The sequence below is a fragment of the Hippichthys cyanospilos genome, chromosome 13, assembly GCF_059441005.1.
Source record: "Hippichthys cyanospilos isolate Australia breed blue-spotted pipefish chromosome 13, RoL_Hcya_1.0, whole genome shotgun sequence".
Classification (NCBI taxonomy): Eukaryota; Metazoa; Chordata; class Actinopteri; order Syngnathiformes; family Syngnathidae; genus Hippichthys; species Hippichthys cyanospilos.
In genome coordinates this window covers 67,665-88,791 of record NC_142381.1, presented here as the reverse complement: position 1 = coordinate 88,791, position 21,127 = coordinate 67,665, and the positions used below count along the sequence as shown (strand labels likewise).

The 21,127-nt window shown below is 60.3% G+C and overlaps 1 protein-coding gene across 2 annotated transcripts; it reads left to right on the top strand.

Annotated features, from left to right (window-relative positions):
* The first annotated feature begins 1,556 nt into the window (after positions 1 to 1,556).
* Positions 1,557 to 20,713, top strand: abca1b (ATP binding cassette subfamily A member 1b). 2 transcript variants are annotated; one of them, XM_088431411.1, is made up of 49 exons: positions 1,557 to 1,693; positions 2,804 to 2,934; positions 3,471 to 3,564; positions 5,287 to 5,428; positions 5,654 to 5,772; positions 6,827 to 6,948; positions 7,021 to 7,224; positions 7,623 to 7,712; positions 8,513 to 8,765; positions 8,851 to 8,990; positions 9,093 to 9,209; positions 9,298 to 9,492; positions 9,559 to 9,764; positions 9,877 to 10,053; positions 10,130 to 10,352; positions 10,691 to 10,912; positions 10,977 to 11,181; positions 11,717 to 11,830; positions 11,924 to 12,098; positions 12,161 to 12,292; positions 12,362 to 12,639; positions 12,698 to 12,918; positions 13,011 to 13,077; positions 13,148 to 13,377; positions 13,684 to 13,735; positions 13,804 to 13,923; positions 14,004 to 14,155; positions 14,227 to 14,351; positions 14,496 to 14,594; positions 14,682 to 14,871; positions 14,940 to 15,034; positions 15,104 to 15,136; positions 15,199 to 15,304; positions 15,711 to 15,785; positions 15,857 to 16,026; positions 16,091 to 16,268; positions 16,337 to 16,452; positions 16,635 to 16,779; positions 16,846 to 16,969; positions 17,070 to 17,199; positions 17,277 to 17,403; positions 17,472 to 17,534; positions 17,597 to 17,703; positions 17,767 to 17,908; positions 17,974 to 18,108; positions 19,063 to 19,166; positions 19,597 to 19,689; positions 19,969 to 20,212; positions 20,286 to 20,713. In XM_088431411.1, the coding sequence occupies exons 2-49, from the start codon at positions 2,869 to 2,871 to the stop codon at positions 20,427 to 20,429; spliced, it is 6,861 nt and encodes a 2,286-aa protein (XP_088287537.1). In that variant the 5' UTR covers positions 1,557 to 1,693; positions 2,804 to 2,868; the 3' UTR covers positions 20,430 to 20,713. The 2 variants fall into 2 exon arrangements, with proteins under 2 accessions (XP_088287537.1, XP_088287536.1); XM_088431410.1 differs by having other exon boundaries at positions 17,597 to 17,908.
* Positions 20,714 to 21,127: the final 414 nt, after the last annotated feature.

Here is a 21,127-nt window from a genome sequence, read left to right as displayed (position 1 = left end):
GGACAAGCGGTTCATTGATCGATTTGGGGGTGCGCTTTTTATCTTGAAATTGTCATCTGGAATCGGCTCCAGATACGGCCAAACGTTGCCGGCCGCCGTCGCGCTCTTGCTGCGCTTGTCCCGTTAATGGCGGGGAGGGGCAGCGCTCCGCTTCGCGTGGCTCGGCGGCAGAAGGGGCCCCTCGTTGGGCGCGGTCGGAGGGCCCGCTTTTGCAGAGTCAAGGCTCTGCGACCCCTTTGGTTTCGCCCGTCGAAAGGCCCGGCCGCATCCGCCCATCGGCGCGCCGGCCCGGTTCCGCTCCCGAGAGGTTGCGAACGTCGGTTTGGCGGTCTCCGTTCGGTTTTGCCGCTGCCTCGACCCGGGTCGTCACCCCCGGACACGCGACCCTCGGCGAAGCTCGGAAGTTGGGCGGAAGCGTACCGTCGATGGCACGAGTCAAATTTGGACCAAAGACGTTGTTTCTTCCTCTGCCGAAGTCGACTCGGTCCGTCCGTCCATTAATCCCGAGTTAGAGCGTTCAAGCCTAGCCCCGAAACGATGCCATTGGTACGTATAGTCACATGGGGTTGGAAACGGGCTTTCGGGGGGGTTCTGTCCAATCGACGTTGAAGAGGCGCACGGTTTACGAGCGAAGCGGTCCAAGAGCGGACATTTGAGGTTCCCTGGGTGTCAAGGTCATTGCCACCCCGGTCACGGAGCTTTCGAGCCGGCGGGCGCCAAATGGCTCAAAAGATGCGCGGCAAACCGACTCAGACGCAGCTTTAAAACGCTCTGAATATCAACACAACTGCAACTTTTTCCATAATACGCATTCACACTTCTTTACGTGCACCAATTGGAGCAGCGCTCCCAATTTTGTTGCATACCGGCTATACGGTGACAATGAAGGTATTCTAGTCTATGATAGATAAAGACATTTCATTGAGTGTTTGTGCAGCTGGAGGAGGACCTCGTTGGGTGATATTTCCGAGTATTGGTGAAGTAGTCACGTGCTGACGATATCAGCGACCTTGTATCTTTGCTGTCAAGCTGCCCGTTCTTATCTAATCGCTTACGCTTCATCAAATGTCACACAAAGTTTGTGTAATACGTTAGAAGTGGTTGAACCGTCACTAGTTAGAGCAGCGATATCGCAGATATTAGCAGCGTTGTTGTTTTTGGTGTCGTCGTGTTCCATGTAGTTTTGTTGTTTGAGTCCAAGCAGGCAAGCGCTTGCTTTTCTTTGCTCTTACTCTGAAGGGGGCAGCAAATCAACTATGCATAAACGGAAGTACGGCGAGCGAGATGCACTTTACGAAATGATGGCCATGACAGCGTTTGGCTGTTGATGGAGTCAACGAAGTAAACAACACGGACTTTTTGGGTTAGGGCTTCATTATTTTCATAGCTAGAATTATTTTTTCCCATTTACTTTTGACCTATCGCCTGAAAGAACCGCTGGAGGCGGGCGCTTTCACTGTATTGTTTTGAAGATCCGGGCGGAAGTAGCGCTTGCGCTTACTCATTCTGTAGGACGCGGCGAGCTCCGGAATTCGGAGTCTTTTTTTTTTTTTTTTTTTTTTTTTTTTCTTTGCGAGCTTGAAGCTTGACTTCACTTGCTGGCCTGGCGGCGAGAAGGAGAAGGAGAAGGAGAAGGAGGAGAGCGCCGACGCACAAACGCGCAACGACCAAGACCAAGAAGGACAACTTGATTGTAAGTGGGCTTTTCTTGACGCATGTTAGTTGGGCAGCCCTCAGGTGGGCTTCGGCGTGGTTCGAGTCTTCAAAGTTCCTCAAAGTTGACAAACGAAAAGCGACAAACGCAAGCTCGGCGGAGTTGATCGACAGTCCATCCGCTACTTCTCTTCGTATCGATCAAGATAGATGAGTTTTGGATGATCCAGTCCAATCTTTGGAAGGTTCTTGAAAACGCTCAAAACGGAGCTCCGATTGACAAGCATTTGCTTGGAGGACTTTTTCATTCATGGAATGATGATTTCTTCCTGATGTCCTTATCAATACTTTATCTGTCCTTATCAAATACTTTATCTATCTGTCTATCTATCTACCTTTCTACCTACCTACCTACCTTTCTACCTACCTACCTTTCTACCTAGCTACCTACCTACCTACCTACCTACCTACCTACCTACCTCCCTACCTAGCTACCTACCTACCTACCTACCTACCTACCTACTTATCCATCTAACCTGTCTGTCTAATGCTCCATTTCTAACAGAACAACGAGGGCAGTCAGTGGATGCTGGGTCATCAGTAGGTAAATGACTCGTTGGTGTAAAAGCGCTTTGAGTACTCGAGGTAGAAAAGTGCTATATAAGTGAAAAGTCCATTTAGTATGTCCATAATCAATGTTTTCAGTCAGTGCATATGACTAATGAATGCAGAGTATAAACGAGCTTGCTGAGCAACACACAAATCGACGTTGACGTCATCAGCCATAAGCTAATCAATCTAGAAGCCGTGACACACTCGTGCGTACGATCATCACTGTTAGCCGTGCTCATGTTTGCTATTTGTTTGTGTGACTTGTCGCCGTGGTTTTCTTGCCTTCTTGTTGTATTTATTTATTTGGGGGAGTGAGGAGGCGCCCCTGTTAGCGGAGGGCACTCGTGACGCGGTCGTGAAATCTCCCGGCCGTAGGACAGAGCATTAGGAAGGGTTTTCGGGTCGACACCGGTTATTGATTAGCGATCAGCGGGAGATTATCAGGCCTTCCTAATAAAGCGAGCAGTCTGGGAGGCGATAGCGCGCGCGTGATCAGCACCTTTGCTATCTGACTGACGTGTTGACCTTTCCCCTTTAGGACGTACGTTGGCGCTGCCGAGTGGCGGGAGCCGGCCGAGCTTCCGGAGCGCCCTTCGCGCCGCCATGTCCCGGCGGGCGCAGCTGGCCCTGCTGCTCTGGAAGAACCTGACGTACAGACGCAGGCAAAAGGTGAGGCGCGTCATCTCCCGACTTTGCTCGCGGCTTCACGACGACGTTTCCCATCGCGGGAATTTTGTCCGGGGCCGTGCCTGTCCGCGAGTCCCCCGCCGCCCCCGGCCCCTCGCCTCGCAGAGTTCCCAAAAGGCGGCCGTGTTTGGCAGCCCAGAAGCGGCGGCCGAGGGAGCCGGGGAACCGTCGCCTTGGCGACGGGCGCCGGCGACTACTGTTAGTAACGCGACGAGCGCGCTTCTGCGCGGCGCCCATTCGCATCGGAAACTGCCAGCCGCAGTTTTCTCCCCAACGTGCGTCTTGCGGAGTTTTGGGGAAATCGCCGCAAAGATGGCGGCCGCATGTCGCGCGACTTGTCGAGCTGTCGACGGGAAGACTTACGGAGAGCAAAATAAGCTCGTCCGCCCGCCCACCCGGGCATGAATTTGCCCGTCTCCAAAGTTGAGCCGCAAAGGTCACCCGGGAATGTGATCGACGGCGACCGCTCACGGGCCGCCCGACCGCCAGGAAATGCCTTTTGTCTTTTGTGCGTTCAGCTTCAGCTGCTGGTGGAGATCGTGTGGCCGCTCTTCATCTTCTTCATCCTGATCGCCGTGCGTCTCAGCTACCCGCCCTACGAGCAGCACCAATGTGAGTGGGCCGCCTCCGTCCGCCGTCTTCCCCCTGGCCGCCGCCCGCTTTTTTCATGCGGACGCCTTCCGGGTGGCCGCCCGCCTGGACGGCCAAACCTTGTGAAAGCGTCCAAAGAGCTTCTTTGCGCCAAAATGTGCGGTGGCGCGGAAGCAGATGAAAGCGGCCCGCCCGTGTGACTTTGCGGGGCAAGCTGTCTTTGGTTTGGCGGCGGAAATAGTGGCCGCAGGCGCCGGCATCCATTCCCCCGCCAAGGGGGACGAAGAGACCTTGAGCGTAGCTTTGGACGGCTTGGCGAAAGACACGTGTCGCGGCGGGAGGACGTCCCTCCTATCGCCCTGTGTCATTTTATCTTTTTTTTTTCGCCTATTATCTCTCTTTATGGATGTCATAATTGCGTGACGTCATCTGCCGAAGGTCGTCGCCGGAGAAGAGATGGCGTCCACCTTTGTTTGTTTTATCCAGCGCTCGCTTTGGGGGCATGGCTCCTTTGGGCATTGAGGGGATGAGAAAGAGAAAGTTCCCTGGCGAGGAAGCCAAGGAGAGGACAGGGAAACCGTGGCCCAAGGGGCGGGGGGGGGAAAAGTGCAAAAAGAAGAAGAACCGTCATTCATCGGTCGGACGAGCCGCGAGGGAGACTCAACGCCGCAGTTTCCTCTTCCCGCGTTTGACAACTTTTCCGCCATTGTCCTGTCTGAAACCGTTGCAGGACACGCGCGTGCGCTCGCTCACACATGCCGACTACCGTCGGCGAAAGCCAACTCACAAATGAGGAACGGATAAGGAAGACGTTTCAAAAAGAGACCAACTTTAACTGTCGCGTTAGCGCCAAGCATTCAAATCCTTTCCCTGGCCCGGGCGCCGCAAAACGAAAGTGCGCTCGGCCCATTGTGGAGAAAATGGACATGAGCGAGGGAAGAGAGCCACCGAAGAGGGGCAAAAAAGTGGGACCGCGCCACCGGGTCGCCATCTCGCCCAAAAAAGGTGTTTGTCGGCTGAGCGTGGGTGCGAGCAAATGGCCGCCGCGCCCCCGCGCAGCCCGTACTTTGAGGAATGCTGCGGCAGTGACTCAGCCGCTCGCGACTTTGTAACCTGTGGCGACTTGTCGGCGCGCTCCCAAGAAGGCGGGAGCCCGCCCGCCCGCCCGCCCGCCCGCGCTCGCTCGCTCGCTCGGCTTAGCCGCTCTCCCTTTTGACCCCTTCGGGCAATGGCCTATCGTGGCAGGTACGAGGCATCTTAGACGCGCAAGTAAAGAGCGCTGGCTCGGGAGCGTATCGGTCCCTTTCTTTTCCCTTCGGTCCCAAAGGAAAGGAGCGCCTCCGTTTGCTGCGCCTTTGGCGCCAAGGCGATTTTGTGACGGGGGGCCTCCAATTTGAAGAGGCCCGTTCAGAAGCCGGGCCGAACGCTCGGGCGGCTCCGCGTTTTGCGGCGAGGAGCCTCGCTCGCCGAACGGCCCCGGCGCCCGCAAAGGGATGTCCCGACTGGCTCGCGAGCCCGCTTGCGCTCCTTTGGGCTCCTTTTGGGACGCGCTAACTCTGAGCCTCCTTCTGTGTCCGACCCGGAAGCGATCCGCGCAAAGCGCGTTTTGACATTGGGCCCGACCCGCCCACGGGCTTGTGGGAAAAGAAGCTCGAAGGCTCGGATCGGCGCCGAACCAAGGGGGTAGACGGGGGAAGGGGCGCGGCGGGCGAGGCTTTGACCCGTGTCGTTTGCCGTCCCCAGGTCACTTCCCCAACAAGGCCATGCCGTCGGCGGGCACTTTGCCGTGGATCCAGGGCATCCTGTGCAACGCCAACAACCCGTGCTTCCGCGGGCCCACGCCGGGCGAGTCGCCGGGCGTGGTGGGGAACTTCAACGACTCCATGTGAGCGGCGCCCGCGCCCGCCCCTCCCTCCGGCCCGGCCGGGGGACGACGGATTGGAATCTGGGCCGGGTCTCGTCTCTTCTCGCGCCTCTCTCTCTCTCTGAAGCGAGGAGGGGGCTTCGAAAGGCGCAAAGGCCGGCCCGGGGTCTCGAGCAAAGTAGGGGCGGCCACGCGGTCGTGTCCTCCTTGACCCCCCTTCTTGTGCGTGTGTGCGCGCGCGCGCAGAATCTCCCGTCTGTTCTCCGACGCCAAGAAGATTCTTCTGTACAGCCAGAACGACAAAAACCTGGAGGGCTTCAAGGAGCTGGCCGGCGCCCTCCGAAAGCTTCAGAGCAGCAGAACAGGTAGCCAGGACGCGCCCCCCTCCCCCTTTCCCCCGTGCGGCTGTAGAAGCGACAGCGTCGCCGTAAGAAGCGCATTGATGTTCAGCGTGGGCGAAAGTGCTTGCCAGCGGACGCCGTTTGTGTTGGCGCCGCGCCTTTCTCCCTTGTCTCGCTCGCCGGACAAGTGGAATTTGCGCCTTTGTCTTTGACTGATCCCGTCTCGAGTTTCCGACCTGCTCCGACCTGCTCCCTTTGCGGCGGCAAGCGGCTGCCTGCGCGCTCAGGCGACCTCTTTGAATAAGCCCATTGGCTTCCTCCGCAAAGGGGCGCGGGCGAGCCAATCGGGCTCCCCCGGGCCCTCTGATGACAAAGCGTGCGAGCCAATCGCCTCTTCGCCTGCTTCCTTCCCACCCGGCTCCTCGTTTCAAGCGCTAAAGTTTGGCAACGCGCCTCGGCAGCGGGAGCGGGGCCGTCCTGTCTCAGGCATCCTGATGACAAAGTGTGTTCGCCCGTCGTTTCTTCGCCTGCTCGCTCACTCCCGTCTTTGCTCTTTCCTGTCCCGAGTTGCAAACTTAGGCAGCGCGGTTAAGGGCGAGAAGCCCCGAGCGAGGCTCTCCTGGAGCGCGGGACGTGCCGGCCCGCGCGCTTTCCGCCCCACGGGAAAGCTTTCGCAATCGCGCTTGTGCGGGTTGTTACATGCGCGTCAGATTGGCCGTGTTTTAACTTCTGCCTGAAGTTCTGCCTCTTTGATGATGTCTTTTTTGTTGTTGTTTTTTGAAGCGCCCACGCAGCCATCCCTTTGTTCAAAACCAGGACGCCATGTCAAAATGACAGGGCAGAACATGCAAAAATATCAATCGCTGATAATTCCCTTCTCGGTTTGAACCCAAACGCGTATTTGCAAGTGGAAGCGGATGTGACATCTAAACCCTTGGCGTGGGTTCCGCGCGACGACGCGGAAAAGCGCCTTAGTGTAGCGGCGAGGAAGACTCCTTTCAAGACGCGCGACGACAGCTCGTGACATCATCACGCGGGCCGTACTGCGCCCCACGGTCTCGCCGTGCGCGTGTTTCAGGCTTCAAGCTGAAGCACTTCCTGCGCGATGAGGAGACCGTGTCCAGCTTCCTGTCGAGGAACGTGTCCTTCCCTCCGTCCGTGGCGGCTCACATCCTGGACGCCGACGTGGACCTGGAGAAGGTGAGCGCGGCGGCGTCCTTCGCTCAACTGATCCGTCGACGGCAACGTGCGCGCGCGTCCGTTTGTGTCCAGGTCCTCCTGAGAGGCTTCGGGGTCCACCTGCGAGACGCGTGCCCCCGCAGGCCGGGCGGCCGCAGCCTGCGGGAGTTTGTCAACATCGGCGACCCCTTGGCCGCCGCCATGGTGCAGGAGGTGGTGTGCGCCGCCCCCTCGGTGTGGCTGGATCACGCCGAGCGCACCTTCCGGGACAACGTGGACTTCCTCAAACCCGTCCTGGTAAGACACGGCTCGGAGGTGCGGGCGTGTCGCCGCGCGCTCCTTTTGTCGGCGGTCTGGCTTCGCCCGGCCCGGGAAGCGGGAAGCCAGCGGGCCGCCTTCTCAAACGGCGGTTTCCCCTGGCGACCGAGCCCTAAAGGCAGTGTGACAAAAAGGACTTTTAGCTTCGCTTCGTTTACGAGCGGGTTAGAAAAGGCCTGGCGAGTTTCCCGGGAGGCCTTGTCGTTAACGGCCCGGGTTCGCTTTCCATCGCGGCCGCCGGTGCTCAAATGGGCTGTATCAAAATTGCTCTTGAGGGACGTGTGATGTGGGGGCTCACTCCCCAAATTGCCGCAAAGGGATTTTCAGCGAACGTCCCTTCGTGACACTGACACGTACGCGCCCTCCGTGTGTCTCAGAGGGATGTCCGATCGGACCCGGAAGCCGTCCGGGGTGTTTCGGTGGCCGCCAACAAGCTGCTGGACAGTCTGGGCTCCCTGGCCGTGGAGGTAAGACGAACTCCGCCCCGTCACGTGAGCTCCACTCGGCAGTCCCGAGTCCTGTCCGACATCGACGGGCGGCGCCGCGGGGACTTGCCTTCGCAGCTTTTTACCGAGCAGAACGGGACAAGTTCCGTTCGTCGCCGGACGCTCGGGACAGCAGAAGTCTCAGCTGAACAAAGAAGCCGAACCAACAAACAGCCAGCGTCCGCGTGCGCGCCGCCTGCTGTTTTGGCCTCGTCGACTTGCGCGGCGGGTGGAAACATCTGGAAGCGTCGCAGCCGGCGGCCCGCTTTAATGGCGCCGCTGCGCCTTTCCCCTTCGGGTCCCGCCGGCTCGGACTCTGTCCCGTAGCGTGAGGCCGCGTCTCCCGTGTACGCGGGCCAGGTTCGCCCGAGGAAATGTTGCGAGGGGCGCCCGTCGGCGCTTCCTCGAAAATGGGGAGGCCGACGACATCCCCAAAAATTCAAACTGAGGCCCCTCAGACGCGGCGGAAATTAGCACTTCCATATAGGGTCATCGTAATCGGGTTAGGGTTAGGTTCCGAGTTTTGATCATTCGATACTTTGTGACGAAACAAGGCCTGACCCCAACCCTAAGTGGCCGCCCGAAAGGAAACGGGATTGAAAGGGCACGAAGTTAGAGCAGAGACGGGTCACGGGCGGAGAAAGGGGGGCGGCCCAGGGACTCCCCGAGCCGACGCGGTCCGGAATCCGCCACGGGGAGAAGCGTCAGCAAGGCCGGCGCCATCCACCTGCCCTCTTGAGCCAAATCTGAGTCCCGACCAACGTTGGCTCTGTGCGCCGCAGCTGGCCGGCATGAAGAGCTGGATGGACCTGAGGAAGGAGATCCTCTTCCTGACGCGCAACGCTACATCCTCGCCCAGCGCCATGTACCAGGCCGTGTCGCGCATCGTCTGCGGGCACCCGGAGGGCGGCGGCCTTCAGATCAAATCCCTCAACTGGTATGAGGACAGTAACTACAAGGCTCTCTTTGGGAACCACAACAGCAGCCAGGATGAGGACGCCTCCGCCGCCGCGCAGCGCTACGACAACTCCTCCAGTCAGTGGGCAAAGATCCGCCGCCGCGTAGCGCGCCGCCTCCTGTCTTCTTGCCGCCGCCACTCTGCCCGTTTGTCCACGTGCAGCTCCTTTCTGCAACGGTCTGGTGAGGGACATGGATTCCAATCCCATGTCCAGGATGATCTGGGAAGCCGTGAAGCCGCTGCTGATGGGGAAAATCCTCTACACTCCCGACAACCCCGCCACTCGGATGGTCATCCATGAGGCGAGGACATCACTCGGGCCGACCGTCGGCCCCTCCGATCGTCCCGCGGACAAGATGCGGCCGAATATAATTTCATGTTTTTTTTGCCCGTGCTGCTTTCAGGTGAACCGGACCTTTCAGGAGCTGGGCGTCTTCAGGCACTTGGAAGGAATGTGGGAGGAGATGAAACCCAAAGTCTGGAACTTTCTGGAGAACAGCGAACAGATGAACCTGATCCGGGTAATTGCGGCTTTTTTTTTTTTTTTGGTTCGTCTCTCGCATTTGCCCAACGCAAACAGCACCCCGGCGCTCGGCGCGTGCCTTGCAGTCCCTGCTGAAAAACAACGTGACGGCCACCTACCTGGGCGCCCACTTAGCGGACACCGACTGGACGGTGGCCGACGTCTCCCGCTTCCTGTCCAGGCACGCCGACGAGCGGCGGACGGGCGGCGCCGGCCTCACCTGGAGGACCGTCTTCAACGAAACGGACCAGGCCGTCATCGGCATCTCCCGCTTCATGGAGGTGAGCTCTCCGCTGCCGGCTTGCGGCGCCCTCGCCGGCGTCAAGTGACCGTCGGGGGCCTCGCAGTGCGTCAATCTGGACAAACTGGAACCCGTCCCGACTGAGGAGCACATGATCAACGAGTCGATGGTTCTGCTGGAGGACAGGAAGTTCTGGGCCGGGATCGTCTTCCCGGACCTGGACGCCAATGCCACGGAGCTTCCCCCCAATATGAGTTACAAAATCCGCATGGACATTGACAACGTGGAGCGGACCAACAAGATCAAGGACGCGTAAGGACTTTTGCGTGCGCGCGTTTGCGGCGGGGAGTGACCCGACGCTCCGACGCTAAGGTTTTGAAGAGCAAGCCGCATCCGCACCGAGCTGTGTGTCGGCCCTTCTCAGGTATTGGGACCCGGGTCCGCGCGCAGATCCTTTTGAGGACATGCGCTACGTTTGGGGAGGCTTCTCCTACCTGCAAGATGTGGTGGAGCAGGCCCTGGTCCGAGCCATGACCGGCTCCAAGGAGAAGACGGGCGTCTACATCCAGCAGATGCCCTACCCATGCTACGTGGACGACATGTAGGTTGGGGTGTTGGGGGGGTGCCGTCGGGCGGGGGCCAGCCCGCTCACTTGCTTCGGGCGTGCGCACCCGCAGCTTCCTGCGGGTGATGAGCCGCTCCATGCCGCTCTTCATGACGCTGGCCTGGATGTTCTCCGTCTCCATCATCCTGAAGAGCGTGGTGTACGAGAAGGAGGCGCGTCTGAAGGAGACCATGAGGATCATGGGACTGGACAATGCCATCCTGTGGTCTAGCTGGTTCATCAGCAGCTTGATTCCTCTGCTCATCAGCGCCGGACTTCTGGTGCTGATGCTCAAGGTCTGTCGCTTCGGACGGCGCCGGACATTCCGCTCCGCTCCTTAGAGCAGGCGTGCGTCTCTGCGCTCCCGTCGTCTGACCGACGACGGTCCGCTTGTCCTGGCTGCCTCCCTCCGATCCGGCTCGGCTCTTGGATCCCGCCCTGCTCGATTGCGGCCCGCTTGCGGATGACTGCCTGATTGCGGTCCGCTCGCGTTAGGCGCTTGTAACGTGACGACGCATCGGTCGCGTGGTGCTGGGTCTGGCGCCGACGGGGGGCCCTCCTGTGGTTTTGCGGTCACGGCACGCGTGCCGACCCGGCGGCGGTCGGTGACGGGATTCTCTGGCCCCCCCCTCAGAAAGGAAACCTGCTGCCGTACAGCGACACAGGGGTGGTCTTCCTCTTCCTGGCGTCCTTTGCGGTGGTGACCATCATGCAGTGCTTCCTCATCAGCACGGCCTTCGCCAGAGCCAACTTGGCCGCCGCCTGCGGAGGAATCATCTACTTCACGCTCTACTTGCCTTACGTCCTCTGTGTGGCCTGGCAGGACCACATCGGGTTCGGCGCCAAAGTCTTTGCGGTAAGAACGCGAAACGGTCGGTTGAGGAGGGGGAGTGACGAGCGCCCCCCGCCCCCGCCCGCAGAGCCTGCTGTCGCCCGTGGCTTTCGGCTTCGGCTGCGAGTACTTCGCCCTGTTCGAGGAGCAAGGCGTGGGAATCCAGTGGAAGAACCTGGTGGCCAGTCCCCTGGAGGAAGACGACTTTAGCCTGCGCACGGCCATCGTGGTCATGTACTTCGACGCCTTCCTGTACGGACTCCTCACCTGGTACATCGAAGCCGTCTTCCCAGGTGGGAGGACGCCCGCCGTCTGGGTCTGACTGTCTGTGCCTGTGCGTGACTCGTGCCTGCTTGTGCGCCGCTTTTGCCGCCAAAGGCGGTCGGGTGTGCGTGCGTCTGAGCTGAGCCGGGCTCAACTAAGAAAATAATCGTTTCCATTTTCGTGGGCTCGTTCTGACTTTGAGGGAATCCGTCGGTGCCGCCCTCGAGCGGAACGGCCAAGTAAGAGAAACTTGAGCCAACAAAGGTGCTCACGAAAGTCTTGACGAAGGGAAAGTGGGAGTTTGGTTCAGACTCAAGAAGACTTCAGAATCAAATCTGTGAAGACACGAGGCTAGGACAGAAGGCTAGCAAGTATGACACGGCGCGAATGGAGGAAAACTTCCCTTGAGCACACGTTAACGAGACGGACGGGTTGGGAACCCGAATGCCGCCGATAGTCAGGCGCGCGTCCGTTGAAATATCTGTCGGACGGGCATACGGAGGAGCTGTGCAGAGGGGCCTCCGCCCAGCCTGCAGATGGCGACAGATCCTTTGCGTGTGGCAGGCCAATACGGGATCCCTCGGCCGTGGTACTTCCCCTTCACTAAGTCCTACTGGTTTGGAGAAGATGACAACAAGTCCAACAAAGTCCCTCTGGACCTGAGAGGAAACCCCGGCGGTGAGAATGCAGAGCGACCCTTGCCAGTCGAATGAGGAAAAAGTGCGGCGGGAGGACCACCTTAACGCGCGTCTTTGTGTTGCTGCCGTTCAGCGGTGTGCATGGAAGAGGAACCGGCTCATCTTGAGCCCGGCGTCCACATCCAGAATTTGGTGAAGGTCTACCGGCAAGGAAAGAAACTGGCAGTGGACGGGCTGACGCTGGGCTTTTACGAGGGACAGATCACCTCCTTCCTGGGACACAACGGCGCCGGAAAGACAACCACCATGTAAGTGGAGACTGGCGCGAGCCCCGTGGCTCGCCCGGACTAATAACCGTCGGTGGCCGCAGGTCCATCCTCACCGGCCTGTTTCCGCCCACCTCCGGCACGGCCTACATCCTGGGTCGAGACATCCGCACGGACCTGAGCTCCATCCGCCAAAGTCTGGGCGTCTGTCCTCAACACAACGTCCTCTTCAGCATGTGAGCCGGCTTCCCGTGCCCGCTCGGACGCTTTCCGTCCTACCGCTCAGACCCCTCCCACACACACAGGTTGACGGTAGAGGAGCACATCTGGTTCTATGCGCGACTCAAAGGCCTGTCGGAGGAACGGGTGAAGGGCGAGATCGAGCAGATCCTCCGCGACACCGGCCTTCCGCACAAACGCAAGTCCAGGACCAGCACGCTCTCCGGGGGCATGCAGAGGAAGCTGTCGGTCGCCTTGGCCTTCGTCGGGGGTTCGAAGGTCGTCATTTTGGACGAGCCCACGGCCGGAGTCGACCCTTACGCTCGAAGAGGCATCTGGGATCTGCTGCTCAAGTACCGGCAGGGTGAGTTTCTCCTTCTCGGGGAGACGCGCGCCATCGGTCACTCCGCGCCTCCCCGCAGGACGCACCATCATTTTGTCCACGCATCACATGGACGAGGCCGACATCCTGGGCGACCGCATCGCCATCATCTCGCACGGCAAGCTGTGCTGTGTCGGCTCCTCGCTGTTCCTCAAAAACCAGCTGGGAACGGGCTACTACCTGACCTTGGTCAAGAAGGACCCCGAACCCTCTCTCGGCTCCTTCCGGAACTCCTCCGGCACCGCGTCCCTCGCGAAGAAGGTCCCGTGGTGCCGCGCGCCGGCCCAAACGCCAAGTGCGAAGCGGCGCGGGGTGGCGAGTCGTCCGAGTCACCCCTCCCGTTTCCGTTACAGGATGAGAGCGGTTCGGTCAGCAGCAGTGACGGCGGACTGGGCAGCGAACAGGAGAGCGAGGCCGTCGGTGAGCTGCGCGTGGCCTCGCTGCCGTTGCCCCAGGAGCGCCCCTTCATTTTTTATCTCTTCATCTTCAGAAAGTGGGCAGGCCCCCACCCCGGTGGACACGTCCCAGGTGTGCGGCCTGATCCTGCGCCACATCCCCGCCGCCCGCATGGTGGAGGACCTGGGACACGAGCTCACCTTCGTCCTACCTTACTCGGCCGCCAAGGACGGAGCCTTCGTGGAGCTTTTCAGAGAGATGGACCGCAAGCTGAGCGAGCTGAACATCTCCAGTTACGGCGTGTCTGACACCACCTTGGAGGAGGTGAGACCACGCCCGTGTCCCCAGTGCGTTTGCGCCGCAGCGGTTGGCTTTTGAGAAGCCCCTCTTCGTTTGGAAGCGCCCCACATCTAACGGGAGCGAAGCGGTCGGTCTGTTAGACTCGCTCGGTCAGTCGAGATGAGATCCCCGTCCATTTGTCTGCCCTTTACGTTTGGCGGTGCTTCCGCCAGCTCTAGCTGGCTGGCTTCACTCACTCTTCACTTCACTTCACTCACGCGACGCTCCCAATTAAGAGTCCATCCCGAAACTCTTCGGGACCATCTCCACGGATCCCTTCTGTTTTGTCAGATTTTCCTGAAAGTGGCTGAGGATCACGGCGTGGACACGGATGTGCCCTCTGGTAACCAACTGCCTCGGGCAGGCTCCCGCTTCTCGGCGGACGGCGGACTGACTCTCCTGCTCCAACAGATGGCACGCTTCCCGTGAGGCGGCGGCGCCGGACTCACGCCTTCGGAGGCGGCGAGCCTCAGAACTGCCTGAGACCTCTAACGGACGAGCGCGACGATGACACCTTCGACGTTGACTTCGGTACGCGCGATGACGCGGGGGGTGGGCGCCGCGCGTCTTCGCCGGCGCGCTCAAAGACAAAACGACGCGCGACGTTCCAGAGAGCCGGGAGACGGACCGCTTGAATTGCGTCGGCGGCGGGGGCGGCTCGGCCAAAGTGCGCGGCTGGAATCTGAGGAAGCAACAGTTTGTGGCGCTCATGTGGAAGAGGTTTCTTTACGCTCGACGCTCCCGCAAAGGGTTCTTTGCCCAGGTGCGCTCCCGCCCGCCCGCTCGCCTCCCCTTCGTCCCAAGCCTTGACGCTGACGGGCCGGCGTCTCGCAGATTGTCCTTCCCGCTGTCTTTGTCTGCATCGCGCTGGTCTTCAGTCTCATCGTGCCTCCTTTCGGGAAATACCCCAACTTAGAGCTTCAGCCCTGGATGTATGAAGACCAGGTCACCTTCATCAGGTACTCGGGTCGAGCCTCGCCGCTGACAAATTCCCCGAAGGAAGTAAGGGGCGGGCCTTTGGAGTCTTCGATTCTTCTGGCCTAGATGAATGGAGTCAGCCCGCGAGTGAAAGGTGCCGAAGACCTTTGTCGCTTGTTTTGCAGTGATGACGCGCCGGGAGACGCCACCATGCAGAAGCTACTGGCTTCTCTGTTGGACCCGCCGGGACTCGGGACACGTTGCATGCTGGGACACCCCGTTCCGTAAGACGGCGCCGGCGGCGGCCTCCCTCCTCTCTCGTCACCTCTGGGCCTTTTCCCGCCCTCTCACAAGCGGCCTCTGTCGATCAGGGAGGCGCCGTGCACCATGGGCGACGACGACTGGAGTGTTCCGGAGGTCCCGGAGAGCGTCCGGCGGCTCTTTGCGTTCGGGAACTGGACCATGGAAGACCCGTCCCCGGCCTGCTCCTGCAGCTGCGAGGGCAGGAAGAAAATGCTGCCCGATTGCCCCGCCGGCGCCGGAGGGATGCCACCGCCCGAGGTGGCCGCGGCGTCCCCGCCGCCGTGGGGTCGCCGGGGCCCAGTCGCTGACGCCCCTTTTGTCTCCAGATGAAGTTGAGCTCCACCGACACGCTGCAGAACCTGACCGGACGAAACATCTCTGACTACCTGGTCAAAACCTACGCGCAGATCATCGGCAAGAGGTTGGAGACCGCGCGTCGAGCGCTTGCGGGCGCTTGCGGGCGCTCAACTTTGCTTTGTCTCGTTGTCAGTTTGAAGAACAAAGTTTGGGTCAACGAGTTCAGGTGAGGTTGCGTGATCGGCGAGGTGGTTTTCAACGGATACTAACGGATACCGTGGCCGATAGATACGGAGGCTTCTCACTGGGAGCCAGGAGCACTCAAGTCCTCCCGCCGGCCGACGAGATTGATGACGCCATCCGCCGCATCCGCAAAATCTTTGAACTCACCAAGGTGGGTTTTCTCCAGAAGCCCCGAGTGATTATGGATTGTTGTTTTTTCCCGACCTTGCCCGACAGCTGTTTTAGACTCATTTTTGGCTGCGCAAATCCAAGCCTGCCCAACTCAGATTTTGAAACTATGGGATCGCGCCCCGTCCGCAAGATTCCTTGTGCACGGAAATGTCCAGCACAAAGCCAAGTTGGGCAGGAGAAATATTCCCCGCCCCGGATTTTCGGGTCCGTGCGATCGGGCTTTTAAATTCCGGCATCGGAGCGAATTTGGGTTGTCTCGCGTGTGGACGTGACCCTTGGAAACCCGGACATTGCCAGCGCGAACCCGCGTTATTTTGCAAGCGCTTCAGCTCGGGCGACGGAAAAGGAGCGGTTCACGTGTGACTTGAATGTCGTCGATTGAACAGGGCGCTGCGGCCGACCGCTTCCTCGACAATTTGTCAGCTTTCATCAACGGCCTGGACACCAAAAACAACGTCAAGGTGAGCTGCGCGCGCGCGATCGCTGGCTGGGTGAAAGCGACGGACTGATTGGAGGGCCGCCGGCGTGCCAGATCTGGTTCAACAACAAGGGCTGGCACAGCATGGGCTCCTTCCTCAACGTGATGAGCAACGCCATCCTCAGGGCCAACCTCCCGGCCGGGAAGGACGCCAGCCGCTTCGGCATCCGAGCCTTCAATCATCCACTCAACCTGACTAAGGAGCAGCTGTCCCAGGTGGCGCTGTGAGTGACCGTCCGGGCGGAAACCCTAACCCTAACCCTACCCTAACCCTGGGCTGCTCTCCAGGGTCACCACCTCGGTGGACGTGCTGGTGTCCATCTGTGTGATCTTCGCCATGTCCTTCGTGCCGGCCAGCTTTGTGGTCTTCCTCATTCAGGAGCGCGTCAGTAAGGCCAAGCACATGCACTTCATCAGCGGCGTGCACCCCCTCCTCTACTGGAGCGCCAACTTCATCTGGGACATGGTGCGTCGGCCGCTCGCCCGCCCGCCCGCCCGCGCGCGACGGCTAATGGCCGCGTGGCGTCTCGGCAGTGTAACTACGTGGTCCCGGCGACGCTTGTGGTCGTCATCTTCGTGTGTTTTCAACAAAAAGCCTATGTCTCCTCCACCAACCTGCCCGTGCTGGCTCTGCTTCTCCTGCTCTACGGGTACCCGCGCATAACGCTCCGATGCCGAAAGGGACCGAAAGAGACTTTGGCAAAAAGAAAAAGAAAATCAGAGCCTGTCTTTTTCAAGTCCGACGCGCTCTGCAGCGGAGCCCTAAATAGGGGCGGCGGCCGCCGGGGCCTAGAGCGAAGCGAGCCGACGCGCGCTCTTGGTCTGCGTGCAGGTGGTCCATCACGCCCCTGATGTACCCGGCGTCGTTCGTCTTCAGCATCCCCAGCACGGCCTACGTGGTCCTCACCAGCGTTAACATCCTCATCGGCATCAACGGCAGCATCTCCACCTTTGTCATGGAGCTCTTCGGGGACCACGTGAGCTCGCCGGCCGCCGCGACGGCCGCCGCTAACGCGCTAACTTGCTGCCGCGGGTGGGCGCAGGAGATCGGCGGCATCAACGACATTCTGAAGAACGTCCTGCTCGTCTTCCCTCACTTCTGTTTGGGGCGGGGCCTCATCGACATGGTCAAGAACCAGGCCATGGCCGACGCGCTGCAGAGATTCGGTAGCGGGCGCGCCGGCCGGCCGTCCGCCCGCCCGCCCGCCCGCCAGAGGCCCACGCAGAGGCTGACGCCCGCTCCCGCGGTGTTGTGCTCGTGCGTCAGGGGAGAACAGGCTGCGCTCCCCTCTGGAATGGGACATGGTGGGCAAGAATTTGTTTGCCATGGCGCTGGAGGGCGTGGTCTTTTTCCTCATCACCGTCCTCATCCAGTACAGATTCTGCGTCATACCCCGGTGAGTCCCGCGGGTCCCCGTCCGCGAGACCCCGTCCGCTTACCTGAGCTCACGCCGACCGGCTTTTCTCCCGACAGGACGGCGGGCCCCGCGGCCAAACTGGGAGTTCTGGGAGAGGAGGACGAGGACGTCGCCCGGGAGAGGCAGCGCATCGTGCACGGACTCGGACACGGGCACATCCTGGAACTTCGGCAGCTGACCAAGGTCAACCGCGGCGTTCGCCTCACAGCCCTTTGGAGAAAGTCGCGGTGGTCACGGATCCCTCCTCGCAGGTCTTCAAAAAGAAGCAGAAGCCGGCGGTCGATCGACTTTGCGTCGGGATTCCTCCCGGCGAGGTTCGTTTGCGGCGCTCGCGGGCCGGGTGCGCCTCCGCGGCTAAGCGCGTGCGTTCGGGCAGTGTTTCGGCCTGCTGGGCGTCAACGGCGCCGGGAAGACCACTACCTTCAAAATGCTGACGGGCGACATCACGGTGACCGGCGGAGAGGCCTTCCTGGCCGGCAAGAGGTCAGGTCCCGGTTCGGTCGTTAAGGTGGGCCGCGGCCGCGCTAACGTGCCCGCGCTCGCCAGCATCCTGCGGGAGCTGGACCAGGTCCACCAGAACATGGGCTACTGCCCCCAGTTCGACGCCGTCAACGAGCTGCTGACGGGAAGAGAGCATCTGGAGCTCTACGCCATCCTCCGAGGAGTTCCGGGCGAGGAAGTTTGCGACGTGAGTGGCGCGCTCGCCGGCGCTCCGAGGCCGCCCGCGCTTGACTGCGGCGGCGCCGTCCGCAGGTGGCCGAGTGGGGCATCAGGAGGCTGGGCCTGCTCAAGTACGCCGACAAGGCCGCGGGAAGTTACAGCGGCGGCAATTTGCGCAAGCTGTCCACCGCCATGGCGCTCATCGGGGCGCCGCCCGTGGTCTTCTTGGTGAGTCGCCGGCCAACCGCGGCATCCCTATTGCCGTGCCGCCGCGCCTTCCCAGGGGCTTACCTACTCACTAACAATTGGAAGCTCTTTAGCGACGGCGTTAGCGAAGCGCGAGCCGCAGAAGCGCGAGCCGCAGAAGCGCGGGCCGCAGAAGCGCGGGCCGCAGAAGCGCGGGCCGCAGAAGCGCGAGCCGCAGAAGCGCGAGCCGCAGTAGCGCACCGCGCCGGACGTCGGGCCCCATCAGTGCAAGCTAGCGTCCCTTTCGCCCCATGGATGACTGTGAGGTTAGACCTCTCTGGCAAAAACGATCGGAAATGTGACTTCTACCGGGAAGATGCGGCACGGCTCGGCGGTAGAGTGCTCGTCTCCCAGCTGAGAGGCCGCGGGTTCGGTCCCCCGACCGTCGAGACCGTGTCGAAGTGTCCTTGAGCGAGACGTGAACCCCCAATGGCTCCTGGTGCTGCGTCATCAGTAGGTAAATGACTAGTTAGTGTAAAGCGCTTCGATTACCCAAAGTAGAAAAGCGCTATGTAAGTGAAAGTCCATTGGCGTTCATCTACTATAGCACTTACTAGGAGTATAGTGGGCATTGACGGAGAAAGATCTGAGCAGTTTCCCCCTCTCCTTACGATCCCTTTTTTTGCACAGCTTAAATAAAACATGCTCCCCCCACCCCCTTCCAAATTCTCGGGCGTTTCCACCCATGTTAGGCTTGGCTGACGGACTTTGACCGGGCATCATTAAAAGGCCAAGAAGCAGCTAATCCCCCGCCGTTACACAAGAGACTTAGCCGCTCGCGTGTCACTCGGGGCGCAGTTAACGCGGAGGCGCTCCAAAGGGTAGCGGCGGCGGCGGCGGCGATGATGCCGCAGGTCCTCGTCCTGGCGGCCTTCTCCTTCTGCTTCCTCTTGCGCTTGTGGGCCGAGCTAACTCTGGCTGTCGCCGCCGTAACAGGACGAGCCGACCACCGGCATGGACCCCAAAGCCCGCCGGGCGCTCTGGAACTGCATCCTGGCCGTCATCAAAGAGGGACGCTCCGTGGTGCTCACCTCGCACAGGTAGCCTTCTTGCAGCCCCTCGTCCCCCTCTGTCTTCTTCCCTGTCGTCCGTCTCTTCGTCTCCTGTCCTTTCGCCGCGTCCTCTCGCGTCTCCTCTGTCCTAGCTTACGAGAACTCAAGCGTGTGATGATGGGGGGGGGGGCGAGCCAAGGCCGCGCATATTGCAAGACAGAATGTCTTAGCTGGCGTATGACACCATTGACAGCCCGTTGCCAAGCGAGCCCTTTGTCCTATGAAGCCCTTTGGGCAGCAAAGGGGCGGCTCGTTCGCGCGCCCGGGGACCGTTTACCCATTGGCGCTCGCCGGCGTGTCATGCGTTCTCCCGCTGGGCCAAAACTTAATCCATCTGGGATTGTTTGGTGGTGATAGGGCGGCCGCTATTGACGATCCCCTGCTTCTAATCTTGTGCGTGTGCGTGCGTGCATCGCAGCATGGAGGAGTGTGAAGCACTGTGCACCCGTATGGCCATCATGGTGAACGGCAGGTTCAAATGTCTCGGCAGCGTCCAGCATTTGAAGAACAGGTATAACACGCAAACGCGCAGCCGTCCAACCGGGGCCGGACCGGCCCCAAAAACCGGCCCCGGCACTTCGACTCAGGCCCGCCGGCTCGCTTCCGTTTGCCGTCTGTATTTGGCTCGGCCGGGCCCTCGGGGTTAAGTGAAGGAGAATAATCGATAAAGGGCGCGGCGAGGGGCGCCGCCCCGCCGGCCTCCCTCCTTCGAGTCGGAGGGCCGGTCCGGCCCCGGGGTCAGCTCTGCGCCGGCAAGGCGTCCGACTCGGCTAAGCGTGGGCCCGGGCAGGTTCGGCGACGGGTACACCATCATACTGCGCGTGGCGGGACCCGACCCGGACCTGCGTCCCGTCATGAAGTTCATCGAGAGCGAGCTGAGCGGAAGCACGCTGAAGGAGAAACACCGAAACATGTTGCAGTACCAGCTCCCGTCCTCGCGCTGCTCCCTGGCGCACATCTTCTTCACGCTGGCCCAGCACAAACAGGCGCTCAGGATCGAGGACTACTCGGTCACGCAGACCACGCTGGACCAGGTGCGCGCCGCCGCACGCCTACGTGCGCTCGTCGGGCCCGCCGCGTGACCGGGGTTACTTGCCCTCCCGTTAGGTCTTCGTCAACTTCGCCAAGGACCAAAGCGACGACTACCACTCCAAAGACCTTCCCTCTCTGGCCGCGAAGCGGCGTCGGGGCCCCGGCGCCATCCGGGCGGGCCTCCCTCTAGGGGACCGTCCCAAAGAGAGCGTCGTGTGAGCGCGTGGCCCCGGAGGCGGGGCGGGGCGGGGCGGGGCGGGGCGGGGCGGGGCGAGGCCAGGCCGGACTCATCCGGCGCGGGCGGCCGCGGAAGAACTTGATAAACTTGAAGCGGTGCCGGCGCGTGGCCGCCAATATGCTTTGGGGACCCCGCCTGGGTCCTGCGCATCCATGAAGATTTTAAATCATTTCAAATCAGCGTCTTCTTTCTTTTATTTATGTTTGTTCCACTGCCAATCAAAGTGTTGATGATTTTTTTAAGAAAGCAAAATGTGTAAAAACGCCTCAGTACTCTTTTTCATGGCTTCATATGCAACCCCAACCTCGTATTTGCAAAAAAGAGCTCCAAACGCAGTAAAGGTCCAAAGCGGTGACAAGGACGGCATGAGTGCGTGCCTTTTGAATTTGGTGAGTTGTGAAAACTTTTTGCCATACGCAAAAATAAGTCTCCCAATGATCTTGTTACAAAGTAGTGAACAAGGAAAGCGTGCCAAATATGGCGAAGTTTTCCACGTGTGACTTTGAAATGAATCAAGCCGCCCAGCGCTTGTTGTCCCAAAAATAGCAACATCTGGCCACATGAGTAGTAGTAGCCAGGCTTGTTGAAAAACGGGCCGGTGAGTGAGCAAATAGTGGCACTCGACTGGAAAAATATTGTTGCAAAATAAAAAAACAAACATGGACACTATAGCAGGGGT

What these genes read in the sequence shown, in the direction of transcription:
- abca1b (XM_088431410.1), top strand. Translation starts at nt 2,869, where the DNA reads ATGTCCCGGCGGGCGCAGCTGGCCCTGCTGCTCTGGAAGAACCTGACG. An exon ending in GCAAAGGGTTCTTTGCCCAG is followed by an intron (nt 14,156 to 14,226) that starts GTGCGCTCCCGC and finishes GGCGTCTCGCAG; the next exon opens with ATTGTCCTTCCCGCTGTCTT. An exon ending in CGCCGCCCGTGGTCTTCTTG is followed by an intron (nt 18,109 to 19,062) that starts GTGAGTCGCCGG and finishes CCGCCGTAACAG; the next exon opens with GACGAGCCGACCACCGGCAT.